The sequence below is a fragment of the Solanum stenotomum genome, chromosome 8, assembly GCF_019186545.1.
Source record: "Solanum stenotomum isolate F172 chromosome 8, ASM1918654v1, whole genome shotgun sequence".
NCBI lineage: Eukaryota > Viridiplantae > Streptophyta > Magnoliopsida > Solanales > Solanaceae > Solanum > Solanum stenotomum.
The window spans coordinates 10473178-10489904 of record NC_064289.1 but is presented as its reverse complement, the minus strand read 5'-3'; the positions used below and the strand labels follow the sequence as shown (position 1 = coordinate 10489904).

The 16727-nt window shown below is 34.4% G+C and overlaps 4 protein-coding genes across 5 annotated transcripts; all 4 read right to left on the bottom strand.

Annotated features, from left to right (window-relative positions):
- Positions 1–576: 576 nt before the first annotated feature.
- On the bottom strand, positions 577–1656 carry LOC125873451 (uncharacterized). Its single transcript, XM_049554389.1, is given in 6 exon segments — positions 577–624; positions 716–915; positions 964–1036; positions 1143–1306; positions 1478–1518; positions 1622–1656. Coding segments are annotated over 6 exon segments (561 nt in total).
- Positions 1657–4244: 2588 nt separating this feature from the next.
- On the bottom strand, positions 4245–6945 carry LOC125875192 (uncharacterized). The gene is made up of 8 exons (XM_049556293.1): positions 6817–6945; positions 6693–6729; positions 5943–6121; positions 5765–5837; positions 5441–5685; positions 5318–5405; positions 4862–5176; positions 4245–4573 (listed from the first exon to the last, which is right to left on the bottom strand). The coding sequence occupies exons 1-8, from the start codon at positions 6943–6945 to the stop codon at positions 4503–4505; spliced, it is 1137 nt and encodes a 378-aa protein (XP_049412250.1). The 3' UTR covers positions 4245–4502.
- A 1246-nt stretch (positions 6946–8191) lies between these two features.
- LOC125875189 (uncharacterized) lies at positions 8192–11206 on the bottom strand. 2 transcript variants are annotated; one of them, XM_049556291.1, is made up of 6 exons: positions 10923–11206; positions 10766–10806; positions 9607–9770; positions 9429–9501; positions 9181–9350; positions 8192–9097 (listed from the first exon to the last, which is right to left on the bottom strand). In XM_049556291.1, the coding sequence occupies exons 1-6, from the start codon at positions 11045–11047 to the stop codon at positions 8348–8350; spliced, it is 1323 nt and encodes a 440-aa protein (XP_049412248.1). In that variant the 5' UTR covers positions 11048–11206; the 3' UTR covers positions 8192–8347. The 2 variants fall into 2 exon arrangements, with proteins under 2 accessions (XP_049412248.1, XP_049412247.1); XM_049556290.1 differs by having other exon boundaries at positions 9429–9770.
- Positions 11207–12965: 1759 nt separating this feature from the next.
- Positions 12966–14997, bottom strand: LOC125875194 (uncharacterized). The gene is made up of 2 exons (XM_049556294.1): positions 14507–14997; positions 12966–13702 (listed from the first exon to the last, which is right to left on the bottom strand). The coding sequence occupies exons 1-2, from the start codon at positions 14958–14960 to the stop codon at positions 13209–13211; spliced, it is 948 nt and encodes a 315-aa protein (XP_049412251.1). The 5' UTR covers positions 14961–14997; the 3' UTR covers positions 12966–13208.
- Positions 14998–16727: the final 1730 nt, after the last annotated feature.

The following is a 16727-nucleotide window of genomic DNA, read 5'->3' as shown; positions in this document are numbered from 1 at the left end:
ATCAGCAGCACTGGCGTTTCCATAAAGAAAAATGATAGTACTATAATTAGCAATTAAAATTCATAAAGAAAAATCTTCTTGTTGTAGATAAGGAAATGACAATATGCTTGAGAAATCTTCAATTTGGCTTTGAGCAGAATGAAATTTAGTTAAACTTCTCATACTTCTAATTAGTTTCTAATAGTAAAAACACATCCACAGCCCACATGCATTCAGTTTCCATACAAAGTTGTCATCTACATTTCATTTCATTTCATTTAAATATGCTATCTTTATATCCCAAAGTTTACAGGCTAATACATCTATCTTACTAGAAGTTAGTGGTAGGGGGCACCAGCAAAGATTTTACACCTAAATGCAACAGTCAATACTCATCAAATATTTGCAGCCTTGGAGGCGAACTTGTCACTTTCAATAAGGATGATACTTTCTATTACCAGCGTTCCCATATACACAGGCACCATTTGTGCCACCACCTCCATATCCTCTGTTGCCCCCATCATTCCAGCCGTTGCCACTGTTCCCATAACCACGACCACGACAATAGGAGGCAGACACACCATAGCTGCTGCCTCTTTAACCAGCTGCACCAGCTCTAATTGGAAAAACCCTCGTAGTTTTAACCTACAGACGACAACCTTTTTTTGTTTCATCAAAGTAAAAGAGGCAACAATCAATTCTGACTTCTGTGCTCTATAAATTCCTAATTACTCACTTGTTTGCCACGAAGTTCATGCATATCGCTATTAGATAAAACACGTTCAACTGCTTCTTCTTTATCAAAACTCACAAAGCCAAAGCCTCTGGAGCGACCAGTTGTTTTATCCAAAATGATCTGATGGCCCACAACATTGCCATAAGAAGAAAAATATTCCTTCAACTCACCTGAAATTAATCACTAGGTTAAAGAGCAAACTTTCTCAACTGGCAGAAATAAGAAATGATATCATGTATACTCTTTACCTTCAGTTAAAGATAATGGAAGACCACCAACATGAATCCTCTGTCTATAAGTTACTGATATCTTCACATCCACCTTATACACAAATAAAATATACTCTTTAAACATAAACCAAGGCAAAGAGTAATAGTAAATAAAGGAAAAATGACAGTAATGTGGTACTTTCAGGAGAAAATTCTACCTCTTTACTATCTATGTTATGGTATGTGTTTAAAACTTTATCTGCAATTTCCGGGTTAGCATATGTAACAAATCCAAATCCTAGTCGCCTTCCAGAGACTTTATCACGCTTTAGTACAAAATCAGCTAGATCTCCAAACTGCCCGAAATGGGCCCTCAAGGATTCTGGAAAGTAAAAAATCATAAATATTACTCTAAGAATATGAAAACTGAGGCGAATAAATCACAGAGATTTAAGAGTATTAAAGAATTCAAATATTTCAGGTTAAAAAACAGAGGGTCCAATTTCGGACGTAATATCACAATGATACATATATAGCAAGATAGCATCAATACCTTCGGTTATCTCCATAGAAATGCCTCCAATAAAAAGTGGTCTATTATCAAGAAAATACAACAATTTGGTAAAATTCAAACGATAAACAAGGAAATCAAGAACATGTGATTTGCTACAAGCTATAAACTAAGCTATGAACTTACCTTGCTGAAGAACCACGGGCTTCCCTATCAGCCATTGTTTTCTTAATCCTTTCCAGCTGAAAAAGATAACGAATCGCAACAAAATCTTGACAGATTTCAGCACGAGAATCGAATACTGAGTTTTTTTGTGATTGCGTAAAACCCTAGCTTTGTGCGCTAAAATTTGAAAATTGCCGCCGAATGAGATTTACCAGTAAATCAAATACTTCAACAGAAAGAGCAACAACTTGGCGGTTTCAAAAGAGACTACATATATAGTCCGGGAATATAACGCACCACCTTCCATATTGGGATTTTTATTTTATTTTAACATTCAAATTATAACTCCTTCCAATTGAATTATACATCCGTCTCTATCTATGTGATGCAATTTAACTCGATATAGAGTTTAAGAAAAAAAAAAAGATTTTGAAACTTAAGTCTAAAATAAGTTAAGATATTTATTTGATTATAAATTATTTCAATAAAGATATAAGGAATATTTAAATTTAAATTGTTACTAAATATAAAAATGTGTCATTCATTTTTTGAACTAATTGCTAAAAAGAAAAGCTAGTCATAATAGAGAAAATAGCCTAAATTTTGAAAAATTTCTAGTATTCATTATACAAATAAGTTAATTATAGAGAAAAGACATAAAGTAACACATAAAGTTATCCAGAATTTTCAAAAAGACACTTTAACTATGTATTGAATACCCTTGTAAATAGATCATTTTGATCTATTTTATTCCCCTGTTTGTATTCACACAGATGGCGTGCGTGGATGAATAAAATTTCTTCCAAAAATGAATTAAAAAGCGCCATGTGTCATTTTTTCTCTCTATTATTTAGTTACTTCCTCTCTAAATACATCATCTTACCCAATTCTTTCAAAAGATCAGTTGGTTGAAAGTTTAAACTCAAAAAAAATCTTCTTTTTGAATGAAGACAACCCAAAAAGTTAAAGGAATTCTAACATCTTGTTAATTTTCAGTCGTCAAAATTAAATTTCTTTAAAATTTGAAAAATCAAGTTACCTTGAATCGCATTTGCAATGACAAATATAATCCGGTGTTGCATTTATTATTTCATTCTGCAAAAGTGCCGCAAACTAAACTCTTGCAGAACCTCAATCCATGGAACTTAACGAACCTCAAGTCTTAACAACAATGGCGGAAAAAATTGTCGATTCCAAAAATTGAAAGCATGCTCCAACAACCGGAGATAAATCAACTCCCATGAAGCTAAAATCAACCCAAAAAGTTCTGAAGAAACCCCATTAATTGTCAAACACATATGCAGACCCTTAAACTTGTTCCTAAATTTCATTTTGGCACTCCAACTCAATCTTGTTCCATTTTAACCCTTCAACTCCAATTTTTATGTTCCATTTTGGCACTTCTAAGTGATGTGGCAGAGTGTGCATCACACTTTCTCTAAGAGAGTGAAAGACAAAAAAGTAAAATAAAAGATAACCCTTCAACTCTATTTCTTCTATGTACCATTTGACACAAAATACTAATTTTATGATTTCTATGTATGTTATTCAACTGCAATTTTGCATTTTAAAAATCGGCGTTCATCCGTTAGTTATTGTAAAAAATTAAAATTGACGGATGATCATTGATTTTTTTTATAAAAAAAAAAGTAACAATTTCTTTTTAAGAGTTTCCCTATATTTTTGCGTGAAAAATAACCGACGAAAGTGCGTCAATTTTCTTTCTTAAGAAAATCAATGACAACCCAACGAAGTCTATCGAGTTTCAACATTTTCTTGTAGTGTTATATTTAGAAATGAACATGAGTTTTTTTTTACTCGTATTTAGTTGAATGAAAAAATAGAAAGCTGATATTTGAGTTAGTTCAAATAGACTAGATATAAAAAAAAATATGTGGTGTTATTTAATTTAATTAATTGTTTAAAAAAGAAAATCAACACACTTTCGTCGATTATTTTTTCACGCAATAATGTACAGAAACTCTAAAAAAAAATTAAACAAAAAATGATGTTCATCCATTATTATTTTTTTTTTAAAAAAATATGACGTTGATTTTTAAAATGAAAAAGTGGAAATGAAGAACATAAATAAACATAAAGAAATCATAAATTTAGTATTTTGTGTTTAAATGATACTATATAAAATAGAGTTGAAGGATTAAAATAGAACAATGCTAAATTAGCATGACAAAATAAAAAATGGGGACAAGTTAGAGGAATTGTGTATGTGTTTTTAATTGGCTTTTGTGCCATATCATGGCATGTGAAGTACACACATCCCACTTTGTTGATTCTTTGGAAAGAAGTGCCAAAATGGAACATAAAAATTGGAGTTGAAGGGTTAAAATGGAACAAGGTTGAGTTGGAGTGCCAAAATGAAATTTAAGGACAAGTTTAAGGGTCTACATATGTGTTTGGCCTATTCCAAAGGATAGTGAATATGTAAAATTATACAATTAGCAATTAAAATTCATGAAGAAAAATCTTCTTGTTGCAGATAAGGAAATGACTATACTTGAGAAATCTTCAATCTGGCTTTGAGCAGAATGGAATTTAGTTAAACTTCTCTTACTTCTAATTAGTTCCTATTAGTAAAAACTCATCCACAGCCCACATACATTCAGTTTTCGTACAAAGTTGTTATCTACATTTCATTTCATTTAAATGTGAGATCAGAATCACAAGGTTTTCAACCTCCTTTTCTTACAATACAAGATGGTTGATTGACTTGTAAAAGTTAAAATAAAGAACTGTATGCTATCTTTATATCCCAAAGTAAACAGGCTAATACATCTATCTTACTAGAAGTTAATGGTGGGGGGCACCAACAAAGATTTTACACCTAAATGCAACAGTCAAAACTCATCAAATATTTGCAGCCTTGGAGGCGAACTTGTCACTTTCAATAAGGATGATACCTTCTATTAGCAGCACCGGTGTTCTCATATGCATAGGCACCATTTGTGCCACCACCTCCATATCCTCCGTTCCCCCCATCATTCCAGCTGTTACCACTGTTCCCATAACCACGACCACGACCATGACCATAGTAGGCAGGCACATACCTTTCATTATCAGCACCGGTGTTCCCATATGCATAGGCATCATTTGTGCCACCCCCTCCATATCCTTCATTCCCCCAATAATTCCAGCTGTTACCACTGTTCCCATAACCACGACCACGACCATTGTAGGCAGGCACATACCTTTCATTAGCAGCACCGGTGTTCCCATATGCATAGGCATCATTTGTGCCACCACCTCCATATCCTCCGTTTCCTCCATAATTCCAGCTGTTACCACTGTTCCCATAACCACGACCACAACCATTGTAGGCAGGCACATACCTTTCATTAGCAGCACCGGTGTTCCCATATGCATAGGCATCATTTCTGCCACCACCTCCATATCCTCCATTGCCTCCATCATTCCAGCTGTTACCACTGTTCCCATAACCACGACCACGACCATTGTAGGCAGGCACATACCTTTCATTAGCAGCACCGGAGTTCCCATATGCATAGGCATCATTTTTGCCACCACCTCCATATCCTCTGTTGCCCCCATCACTCCAGCCTCTACCATTGTTCCCATAACCACGACCACAACCATTGTAGGCAGGCACAGACCTTCCATTAGCAGCACCAGCGTTCCCATATACACAGGCGCCATTTCTGCCACCACCTCCATATCCTCTGTTGCCCTCATCATTCCAGCTGCTACCACTGTTCCCATAACCACTACCACGACCATAGTAGGCATGCACACCGTAGCTGCTGCCTCCGTAACCAGCTGCACCAGCTCTCTTTGGAGCAACCCTATTAATTTCAACCTACAGACACAATTTTTTTTTGTTTCATCAAAGTAAAAGAGGCAACAATCAGTTCTGGGCAGTATAAATTCCTTATTACTCACTTGTTTGCCGCAAAGTTCATGCATATGGCCATCAGATAAAACTTTTTCAACTGCTTCCTCTTTATCAAAACTCACATAGCCAAAACGTCGGCTCCGACCATGTCTTCTATCCAAAACGATGCAATGATCCACAACATTGCCATAAGGAGAAAAATGTTCCTTCAACTCATCTGAAATTTAATCACTAGGTTAAAGCATCAACTTTTTCAACTGGCAGAAATAAGAAATGATATCATGTATACTCTTTACCTTCAGTCAAGGATAATGGAAGACCACCAACATAAATTCTCGTTGTATTAGTTACTGGTTTCTCCACGACCACCTTATACACAAATAGAATATACTCTTTAAACATAAACCAAGGCAAAGCGTAATAGTAAATAAAGGAAAAATGACAGTATGTGGTGCTTTCAGGAGAAAATTCTACCTTTTTACCATCTATGGTATGGTCTTCCTTTAAAACTTTATCTGCAATTTCCGGGTCAGCATATATAACAAATCCAATTCCTCGTCGCCTTCCAGAGTCTTTATCACTCATTAGTACAGAATCAGCTACCTGTCCAAACTTGCTGAAATACTCTCTAAATGATTCTGGAAAGTAAAAAAAAATAATACTAAATGAGGTTAGAGCAAAGATAGTCAGATATTATGAAAACAGGAATGCAGATAAAGTAGATGCACTGATTTCAAAAAATAGATGTGAAACATAGTTTACTTAGGCAAACTATTTTGATGTTTGTCACTGTTAAAAATTAGTAAACATTTTCTGAAGAAACTAAAGGATTTATCCAAAAGCAGAGATACCAACACAATTTACTATTGAAGGAGAAGATTAACTCAATTACTCAATCAAATATTAACAATTATATGAATCTTTAAAATGCCTCCTCATTATCATGTTAGGAGCACATACTGCAAAGGTTGCCTCTCTTTACTGTTTGATGTTCGGAGAAAGCCAAGCCCCAACTTCTCACACCCCAATCACACTAAGATGCAATTTTAGAATAACTTTAACTACATAACCAAAACTCCGATATTCATGTCCAAGTCTGAGGCGAATAAATTTCCCACAATCATAAAGATTTAAGAGTATTAAAGAATTCAAATATTTCAGCAGAGGGTCCAATTTGGGACGTAATATCACAATGATAGATATATAGCAAGATAGCATCAATACCTTCGGTTGTCTTCGTAGAAATGCGTCCAACAAAAAGCTTTCTATCATCAAGAAAATGCAACAATTAAAACGACAATCAAGAAAATTAAGAACCAGTGGTTTGCTATAAACTAAGCTACAAAACTTGCCTTACTGAACAACCATTGTTTGAAGGTTTTAATTCATCGGCTTCCCTATCGCCTACTTTATCAGCCATTTCCACATCTTCATTTGGTTGGTCAGTTTCTTCATTTCGTTCCTCATCAAAATCCATTGTTTTCTTTATCCTTTCCAGCTGAAAAAGATAACGAATCGCAACAAAACCTTGACAGATTTCAGCACGAGAATCGAATACTGAGTTTTTTGTGATTGCGTAAAACCCTAGCTTTGTGCGCTAAAATTTGAAAATTGCCGCCGAATGAGATTTACCAGTAAATCAAATACTTCAACAGAAAGAGCAACAACTTGGCGGTTTCAAAAGAGACTACATATATAGTCCGGGAATATAACGCACCACCTTCCATATTGGGATTTTTATTTTATTTTAACATTCAACTCATAACTCCTTTCAATTGAATTATCCCTCCGTCTCCATCTATGTAATGTACACATTAGCATCAATAAGCTGTAAAATCAAGTAACCGAATCGAAACCAATAAGCCAAACCAAAAAAAAAGTTATTGATTTATCATTAATGAGTTACTGGTTTGACAATTTCGATAATGATTTTGATTTTTTTAATAACCGGGTTATCCGATATCCTGATAGTAAATTTTAATAAATTATATTTATACTTTTTGGTATATTAAGTCCTTAACTTAGCGTTTAGTTTCATACTTTTACGTTTGATTATCTCAAATTTTCGGTTATCATTCATTGTGCTAGTGTTTGCTTCTAAACAAAATGCAATATGTCAATTCATGTGTATGAGTTATTTGGTTTATTACCTAGTTTCTAAGTAATTTTCAAAGATTTTTTTGGATGTTAAATCTTAATGGTTAAACTGATAAGCGAATCGATAATGATCGATGACCGATAACCTTATAAGTCAATACAACGATTTAACATGTCTATAAAGTACAAACGATTATCAATAAGTCGAACACATAAACTTTAAATCCGAACTGAAATGACCCAATACACAATCCTACCTGCATGTTTCAATTTAGGTGGATATGTATAACTAAATGAGATAACAATTGTCATGTGATTAACTTAATACGTTTGAGAACACTCATGTTTTGCAGAATTTGAATATGTAAAATGATATATAATTACTAATTAGCAAATAAAATTCATAAAGAAAAATCTTGCTGTTGCAGATAAGGAAATGACAATATGCTTGAGAAATATTCAATCTGGATTTAAGCAGAATGAAATTTAATTAAACTTCTCTTTCTTCTAATTAGTTCCTATTAGTAAAAACTCATCCACAGCCCATAGGCATTCAGTTTTCATACAAAGTTGTCATCTACATTTCATTTAAATGTGAGATCAGAATCACAAGGTTTTCAACCTCCTTTTCTTACAATATAAGATGGTTGATTAACTTGTAAAAGTTAAAACAAAGAACTATGCTATCTTTACATCCCAAAGCTAACAGGCTAATACATCTTTCTTACTAGAAGTTAGTGGTCAAAAGTCATCAAATATTTGCAGCCTTGGAAGCGATCCTGTCACTTCAAAGAAGGATGAGACCTTCCATTATCAGCACCGGTGGCACCATTTTCCCCACCACCTCCATATCCTCCATTGCCCCCATCATTTGAGCCGTTACCTCTGCTCCCATCATCACTACCACCACCATAGTAGGCAGGCACAGACCTTCCATTATCAGCACCGGCGTTCCCATATGCATTGGCACCATTTCTGCCACCACCTCCATATCCTCTGTTGCCCCCATCATTCAAGCCGTTACCACTGTTCCCATAACCACTACCACCACCATAGTAGGCAGGCACAAACCTTCCATTAGCAGCACCAGCGTTCCCATATACATAGGTACCATTTCCTCCACCACCTCCATATCCTCCATTTCCTCCATTTCCCCCATCATTCGAGCCGTTACCTCTGTTCCCATAACCACTACCACCACCATAGTAGGCAGGTATACCATAGGTGCTGCCTTTGTAACCAGCTGCACCATACATAGCTCCACCAAACCAAAAACCATAACCGTATCCAGGGTAAAATCCTGTAGGACTTACACCATAACTTCCTGCAAACTTGCCATAGTCACCGTATCCTTCATATCCTCCATATCCACCATAACCGCTACCCATATTTCCACCATATCCACCGCCAAAAGCCTCTAGAGAACCACCATCGCCATAATATGATTTTGAACCACTCCCACCATGATGTATCTGGCATTCACTTGTATGTTGAGCACAATTTCTCTTTGACGTAGCCCTCTTAATTTCAACCTAAAGACAACAAATTATTTTGTTACGTCAAATTAAAAGAGGCAACAATCAGTTCTGTGCTGTATAAATTCCTAATTACTCACTTGTTTGCCACGAAGTTCATGGATATGGCCATTAGATAAAACTTTTTCAACTGCTTCCTCTTTATCAAAACTCACAATGCCAAAACGTTGGATCCAACCAGTTGTTTTATCCAAAATGATCTGATGCCCCACAACATTGCCATAAGAAGAAAAATATTCCTTCAACTCGCCTGAAATTAATCACTAGGTTAAAGAGCAAACTTTCTCAACATGCAGAAATAAGAAATGATATCATGTATACTTTTTACCTTCAGTTAAAGATAATGGAAGACCACCAACAAAAATTCTCTGTCTATAAGTTACTGGTATCTTCACGTCGACCTTATACACAAATAGAATATACTCTTTAAACATAAACCAAGGCAAAGAGAAATAGTAAATAAAGGAAAAATGACAGTATGTGGTGCTTTCAGGAGAAAATTCTACCTTTTTACCATCTATGGTATGGTCTTCCTTTAAAACTTTATCTGCAATTTCCGGGTCAGCATATGTAACAAATCCAAATCCTAGTGGCATTCCTGAGATTTTCTGATACATCACTACAGAGTCAGCTACCTGTCCAAACTTGCTGAAATACTCCCTAAGTGATTCTGGAAAGTTAAAGAAAAAAGTTACTAAATGAGGTTAGAGCAAAGATAGTCAGATATCATGAAAACAGGAATGCAGATAAAGTAGATGTACTGATCTCAAAAATAGATGTGAAACATAGTTTACTTGGGCTATTTTGAGGTTTGTCACTGTTAAAAATTAAACATTTTCTATTACATGAAAAAAGCATTTGAAGAAACTAAATTTAGTATTGAAGGAGAAGATTAACTCAATTACTCAATCAAATATTAACAATTATATGAATCTTTAAAATGCCTCCTCATTATCATGTTAGGAACACATACTGCAAAGGTTGCCTCTCTTTACTGTTTGATGTTCGAAGAAAGCCAAACCTCAAAATCCCACACCCCATTCAAGTATTAACTATTACATGAATCTTTAAAATGCTTCATTTTCATGTTAGGAACACATACTGCAAAGGTTGCCTCTCCTTACTATTTGATGTTCAAAGAAAGCCAAAACCCAACTTCCCACACCCCAATCAAGTATTAACTATTACATGAATCTTTAAAATGAGCCATATCCGCATGGCCAGGTGACAAATGACCACTTACAACACATTAGTGATATATCATCAAGCATGCTTTAACCAGCCAACACACTATTTTTAAGCTCCAAGAATAGGCTTAAGGCAATTGATAAGAATACAACACACTAAGATGTAATAGAAGCCTAATGTTAATATAGAAGATTTTCAGCAACCAATTTTAGAATAATTTAACTACATAACCAAAACTCCAATATTCATGTCCAAGTCCAGACCATTGTAATCTCACTTTTAAAGCTTATTCATTGCAAAGAAAGACAAGTCTCAATGTGAAAACAGTGGAAAACATATCTCTAAGAATATGAAAACTGAGGCGAATAGATTTCCCGCAATCACATAGATTTAAGAGTACTAAAGAATTCAAATATTTCAGGTTAAAAAACCGAGGGTCCAATTTGAAACGTAATATTACAATAATAGCATCAATACCTTTGGTTGTCATCCAAGAAATGCCTCCAACAAAAAGTTTTCTATCATTAAGAAAATACAAATAATTTGGTAAAATTCAAACGATAACAAGGAAATCAAGAACATGTGATTTGTTACAAGCTATAAACAAAACTATAAACTAAGCTATAAAACTAACCTTACTGAACAACCATTGATTGAAGGTTTAAATTCATGGGCTTCCCTATCGCCTACTTTATCAGCCATTTCCACATCTTCATTTGGTTGGTCAGTTTCTCCATTTTGTTCCTCATCAAAATCCATTGTTTTCTTTATCCTTTCCAGCTGAAAAAGATAACCAACCGCAACAAAACCTTGACAGATTTCAGCACGAGATCGAATACTGAGTTTTTTGTGATTGCGTAAACCCTAGCTTTGTGTGCTAAAATTTGAAAATTCCACTAAATCAAATACTTCAACAGAAAGAGCAACAACTGGTGGTAGAGCAGCAGTTTTAAAAGAGAGTACATATATAAGCCGGGAAAATAGAAATTATGTGCATTAAAGATAAAATGAATATTTAAATTTTAACAGTTATTAAAAATAGAATTGTCATTCGTTTTTTAAACTGATTAAAAAGAAAAGAGAATTATAAATTGGGATAAAGGAGTAGTTATTTGGCGAAATGGCTTGAGAGGCCCTTGTACTTGACTTGATTTGTAAGTTGGATCCCTGTACTTACGACTTTGTTAACTACCCTTAAACTCATTCAAACACAATATTTTAGACCCCTTTCTCATTTGATGGGTGTGTGTAGTACACTCATTTTACACATGAAAGATCATGTCACTTTTTAATGACACATTATTATTATTATTATTTGAATGACACATTAGAAATTAAATATTTAAAAATAAATAATATTTTTAAAAAATGCAATTTTCTCTCTCTCTACCATTTCACTCCCTTCCCATTTCATCTTCTTTGTTCCCACCTTCTACCATTTTCTTCTTTCTTTATAGTTCACACTCAAAAATTTCTTCAATCACAAAATGTGATAGATTATAACTAGTTCTTGCACATGCTTTATGATTCTATTTATTTTGATTTGATAAAAAGAGATATCAAAAAAACTTCAAATTATAAAAAATATATTTATATGTAAATTCAAGTAGTAGATCTTAAAGAATTAAATTTATAAAAATGGTGAATGGTATATTTTCTTGCAAAAAAACTTTTTTCAATTTTTTATTTGATGATTTTATTATGATAAATGATAATGTGTACGTTAAAGAAGGAGAAGAGAAAAGGAGTAGGGCCGGGGGTGGGGGGGGGGGGGGATGTGGGCTGAGGTTGAAGAAGAAGAAGAGGAGAAAATGAGTAGAGGCGGGGGAGGATGGGGGTGGAGGCTGAGGTTGAAGAAGAAGAGAAAAAGGGTGGGGTAGGGCTGAAGAAGAAGATAGAAGGGGTGGGGTGAGATGGGGTGTAGTGAAGAAGGAGCTTTTTTAGTATTTTTTTTTTTAAAAAATTATTATTATTGTTTTGTCTTATAATTTTGATAATTTTAAATTAAAAATATTGTATTCACTTGCTTCAAAACGCGTGTGATTACGTATTTGTCCAACTAAGCCGTTTCAGTGCCACATAAGCTCAGTCAATGGTCAGAGGGGTTAAAAAAATAAAGTTTCATTGAGTTTAAGGGTTCATTTGGCAAAGCGATGAGTTTGGGTTCAACTGACAAACGAAGCCAAGTACAGGGGCCTCCCATATCATTCTGGCCTAGTTATTTTGAAAGGAAAAAATGTGCATATTTCCTAGTATTCACTATGCAAATATGATAATTAGTTAAAATATGTTGCATACATTGATTGTGCACATTAGCCTCAATAAATTGATCATTCAATTTAAGTTGATGTGTATAACTAAATGAAGTAACATTGTTATGTGATTAAGTTAATATGTTTCAAAACATATTTAAGTTTTAAAATGTCTAAAAGAAATATTTCAATGCGTATTTTTTCATGAAAAGCTTTCACTACTATGGGTCACTTAATCAACCGAGTGATTTCAATTTATCCCATTCAACAAAGGTCTAAAGAAATATTCAATGACAGTTCATCTACCAATAAGGTTTGAATTTTAGTCATATACACGAGTTTCTGTGAGAGAACACAACAAAAGACGCAAAAGAGTACAACAACAAACTACCTAGTGAAATTCCATGAGTGAGGTCCGGAGAGAGTAGAGCATACATAGACCTTATCACTACACTAGTGTGGGTAGCAAAATCAGCTAGTTCAGTACAAAGAACTAGTACTAATAAAATTATGCGTCAAGACCAACTTTATCATATACAGTAACAGGAAAATATAGAACTACAAGTAGAATACAAGATTGACACTCCAAAAAGGCAATCACAATTCACAAAGGCAGACTACATAAAACTAGCTAACAAAAACCATCTAACGCGGTTTTTGGACGAACATCAATCTTCTAACACTTCTTCATCTTCATCGGGATCAAATTCCTCCTCTTCTTCTGCTTCGTCACCAACTTCTGCCTCTTCTTCTACATCGTCTACAATGAAACCCCCCAGCGTTTCATCCTCCTCATCTTCTTCTTCTTCATCTTCCTCGTATTCTTCTTCAGAGGGTCTAGGTTTTTGCTGTGTAGAAGGTTTATTCCTTTTTGCAGTAGACTTGTCCTTGGACCTTGTAATGTATTTAGATCCCTGAAGTTTCTTAGAAATCGTGGGCAGTTCCTTCTCATCTTCACTTTCCCCAGTCCACTCATCATCATCTCCCTCGCCTTTTTTCTTCCGTTTTCTCCTAGAGCCCTTTCTGCCTTTCCTATCAGAATCCTCATCGGTATCACTCTCTGCTCCTTCATCCTCGATAAACCAATTCCAGTTCTTCATCTCTCGAATCATTCTCTTAGGATAACCATCGAATTCATGTCCCATCACCAGAAAACCAAACTCTGCGATTAGTAAAAGACCAGTTTTATTAGCAGGAGAATCATCTCAAACAATCAAGGAGTCATATCGAGCTTAAATCAATAACAAAATAATTCAACTAACATAAAAAAGGACAATGTAAATACAGTTTATCAAAGGAGCAGAAAAATGCAGATGCTTCATATAAGGCAAAGTCTAAACAGAGTCAACCCAGAAATAAGGAGATAGTTGAACTCTAATTCGAACCCTAATGGACATCCACTACTCTGAAGGCTTTCAGCAACCTGGTCTCCATTTCCAACTCCTACTTCTCGCGTTTGGCCATAGATTTGGATCAAATTTTGAAAATTTATCTTTTAATATCTGTTTGGTCACGAAATTTCTCAAAATCAGATCTTCAAATACGTTCAATTTCTCAAAAAGTGGTATGAGCCAGGGCGGTTTTTGCGAGAAATTTCACTTTTACGCACAATACTTCAAAAATCTTCCAAGTAAAATGCATGTCAAACACAACTTTTAAGTTCCAGAAATCACAACTTCAACAACTCAAATTTTCAAGTTTAAGCTACAAAATCTATGGCCAAACATTACGAAAGCGCTAAAAATTGAAATGTCAGACAATCAAATTACATTGAATCCTCTGACTAAATTAAAAGACCAAATGGAGGCAGATGATTCATATAACAAAGTCAGCTAGTTTGGGATTGATACTACTTAATTGAATTGATTGAACATTTTCAATTCACCGTAAAAGTGAAGCAACTGGAAAATCAATTGAGCATCGGAATAGCAGATGCAAAGAAACAAATAGGGGAAAAAAATCAAACCTTGAACAGGGTCAATCCCCGAAATATCAACATTCTCGAGGTCTAATTCAATCCCTACAGGGCATAAACTACTCTGAAGGCTTTCAGCCAACTGGGTCTCCATTTCCAACTCTTTCTTGGCATCCCTCTTATCGATTCTTTTCAAGGTGAACCAGATGGATTTGTGAGCCGAAACACAGAACATGTCACCATTCTCCATTTCGCCTCTTTCAGACTTCCTAAAAGTTCGAACTTCACCATCCCGATTGCTGTATACCCAAATAGGGTTCCTTCCAACAACTTCAAAATTAACCTTAGTTTCATCTTCCTGGTCTGGAGAGTTACGGATTTGGAACGAGATTTGCCGGCGAGAAACGGTTCGGTCGTCGTCGGTGAACCCCAACCCTCTACCGAACTCTCGGATTGAACCCAGTTTCAGCAGGGTTTTGGACCCATCGGTTCCTTCAATTTCCATTTTACTTTCAAAACTAATCGCCGGAGTTCCCCTTTTCTTTGTCTCGATTGATATAACGGCGTTTCTGTTTCATTTTTAATTGTTCAATTTAAATTTTATACTACTAATATTTTAAAAGATGTAGCAGGAAGAAAAAATATTTTTTAAAAAATCAGTCGTTGGCAACACGTTAATTTGCATGTAATTGTCAAAGTTACCGTATTAACCAAATTATAACTAATATGATAGTGTATTTATTATGTAAATTGAAAAAGCTTTTGAGCGTGTATTCAAACACTCATTAAATTGATGAATTAATCACTTAAAATGTGTCAAGAGCTACTCATTTAAGTTAACGAATTTCACATTCTTTAATTATATGTATTAGACTTAAAAAGTTATAGAGGTTCAGGTCAATTTTAATTGACTGATGCATATAAGTAAGAATATGACATATATCTCTAACAAAAAGGAAAGACATATTTATGTGATTATCTATGTAAAATTTACAACATGCCCGTGCTGAAATTATCCTATATAAATATTTCATTTTATGTTCAATTGAAATAGATTGTACTTTTGAATATCAAAACTAAATAAAATGTACATAAATATGAAGTGTAGCATGTTAGTGTGTTCTGCCAATGAGTGAGAACCTTAGCTAAGAATATAATTGTAATTTGTGTAGGGAGAGAGAGAATTTAGAGAAGAACTAGACATGTGGGTGAATCAGGAAAGGAAGCAGACACATGGTAAGAAAATAAATTAAAAGCTAGCGACTCAACATGGATGACACAAAATACTATCTTGAGAACATTATTGGTAAGAATAGACCCAACCATGAAAGATATGGAGTCAATACAGTCAAAATCGATGTCATATCAACAAAACCAGTCTAACTCATGAAAATATAGGATCGGGCATCAGGGATGGCTATGACTTAACAAAATAAGGCTGAGGTAATTCAATGATTCAATCATTGCAAAAAAGTGAGAGATCTCCTTCAAATATTACGTAATTAAAGTAAACGTGACGTTAATGGACTTATAAGAGCGAAATCCACAAAAGTTGCTCTCAAGGATTTAGCTATAAAAGTCTTCCGGTGATTCATTGTCAACTACTCCTTATGTCCCTAATTACTTGTCCATATTTTGTTGTTTTACTTGTCTCTTTTGACAAATTAAGAAAATAATGTTTTTTATATCTATTAAACTCTCAATTAATTACTTTGAAAAATATAGAACTTTATGAAAATTTTAAATTTTTAATTCATCCATTTATAATTAATATGAGTAAAATGATAAATTCGCTATGTCAATCATTGTTTTTTTAAAGGAGTAATTAGAAACAAAGAGAGTACTATAAAAAAAAATACCATTATACCCTTCAGATTCATTTAGTTGGAAACAATTATTTTAGAATTGTTATTACACCCTCAATGTGGGATATAAATAATTCCAGAATAACCAACTCCAGAATAAGTTTGTTTGCAACAAATTTTAAAGTGACAAAAAATAAATTGCGATCACAATAAAATAAGAAGAAACATAATTTTATTGATCAAGATTGCGGGTACAATTTTGTCCATCCCTTGATTCCACTCTTCTAAGATTTATCCAAAGGACGTTAGTGGCGTATTAACTAGGATGATTTAAATTTGACCTCTATATTGAATATTCCATCAATTTGTAGAATATTCGAGATGTCTTTCAAGGGAATTTAGTGTACCCTTTATATAGGCATGAATTAGGGCTTATGGTTGAGTAACCTCCAAGAATTCTAATTGAA

What these genes read in the sequence shown, in the direction of transcription:
- LOC125875192 (XM_049556293.1), bottom strand. Translation starts at nt 6,945, where the DNA reads ATGGATTTTGATGAGGAACGAAATGAAGAAACTGACCAACCAAATGAA. An exon ending in ATGGTTGTTCAGTAAGGCAA is followed by an intron (nt 6,730 to 6,816) that starts GTTTTGTAGCTT and finishes GATGATAGAAAG; the next exon opens with CTTTTTGTTGGACGCATTTC. An exon ending in TCCATTATCCTTGACTGAAG is followed by an intron (nt 5,686 to 5,764) that starts GTAAAGAGTATA and finishes ATTAAATTTCAG; the next exon opens with ATGAGTTGAAGGAACATTTT.
- LOC125875189 (XM_049556290.1), bottom strand. Translation starts at nt 11,047, where the DNA reads ATGGATTTTGATGAGGAACAAAATGGAGAAACTGACCAACCAAATGAA. An exon ending in TTCTTGGATGACAACCAAAG is followed by an intron (nt 9,771 to 10,765) that starts GTATTGATGCTA and finishes TTAACTTTCCAG; the next exon opens with AATCACTTAGGGAGTATTTC. An exon ending in TCCATTATCTTTAACTGAAG is followed by an intron (nt 9,351 to 9,428) that starts GTAAAAAGTATA and finishes GATTAATTTCAG; the next exon opens with GCGAGTTGAAGGAATATTTT.
- LOC125875194 (XM_049556294.1), bottom strand. Translation starts at nt 14,960, where the DNA reads ATGGAAATTGAAGGAACCGATGGGTCCAAAACCCTGCTGAAACTGGGT. An exon ending in GGGGATTGACCCTGTTCAAG is followed by an intron (nt 13,703 to 14,506) that starts GTTTGATTTTTT and finishes TACTAATCGCAG; the next exon opens with AGTTTGGTTTTCTGGTGATG.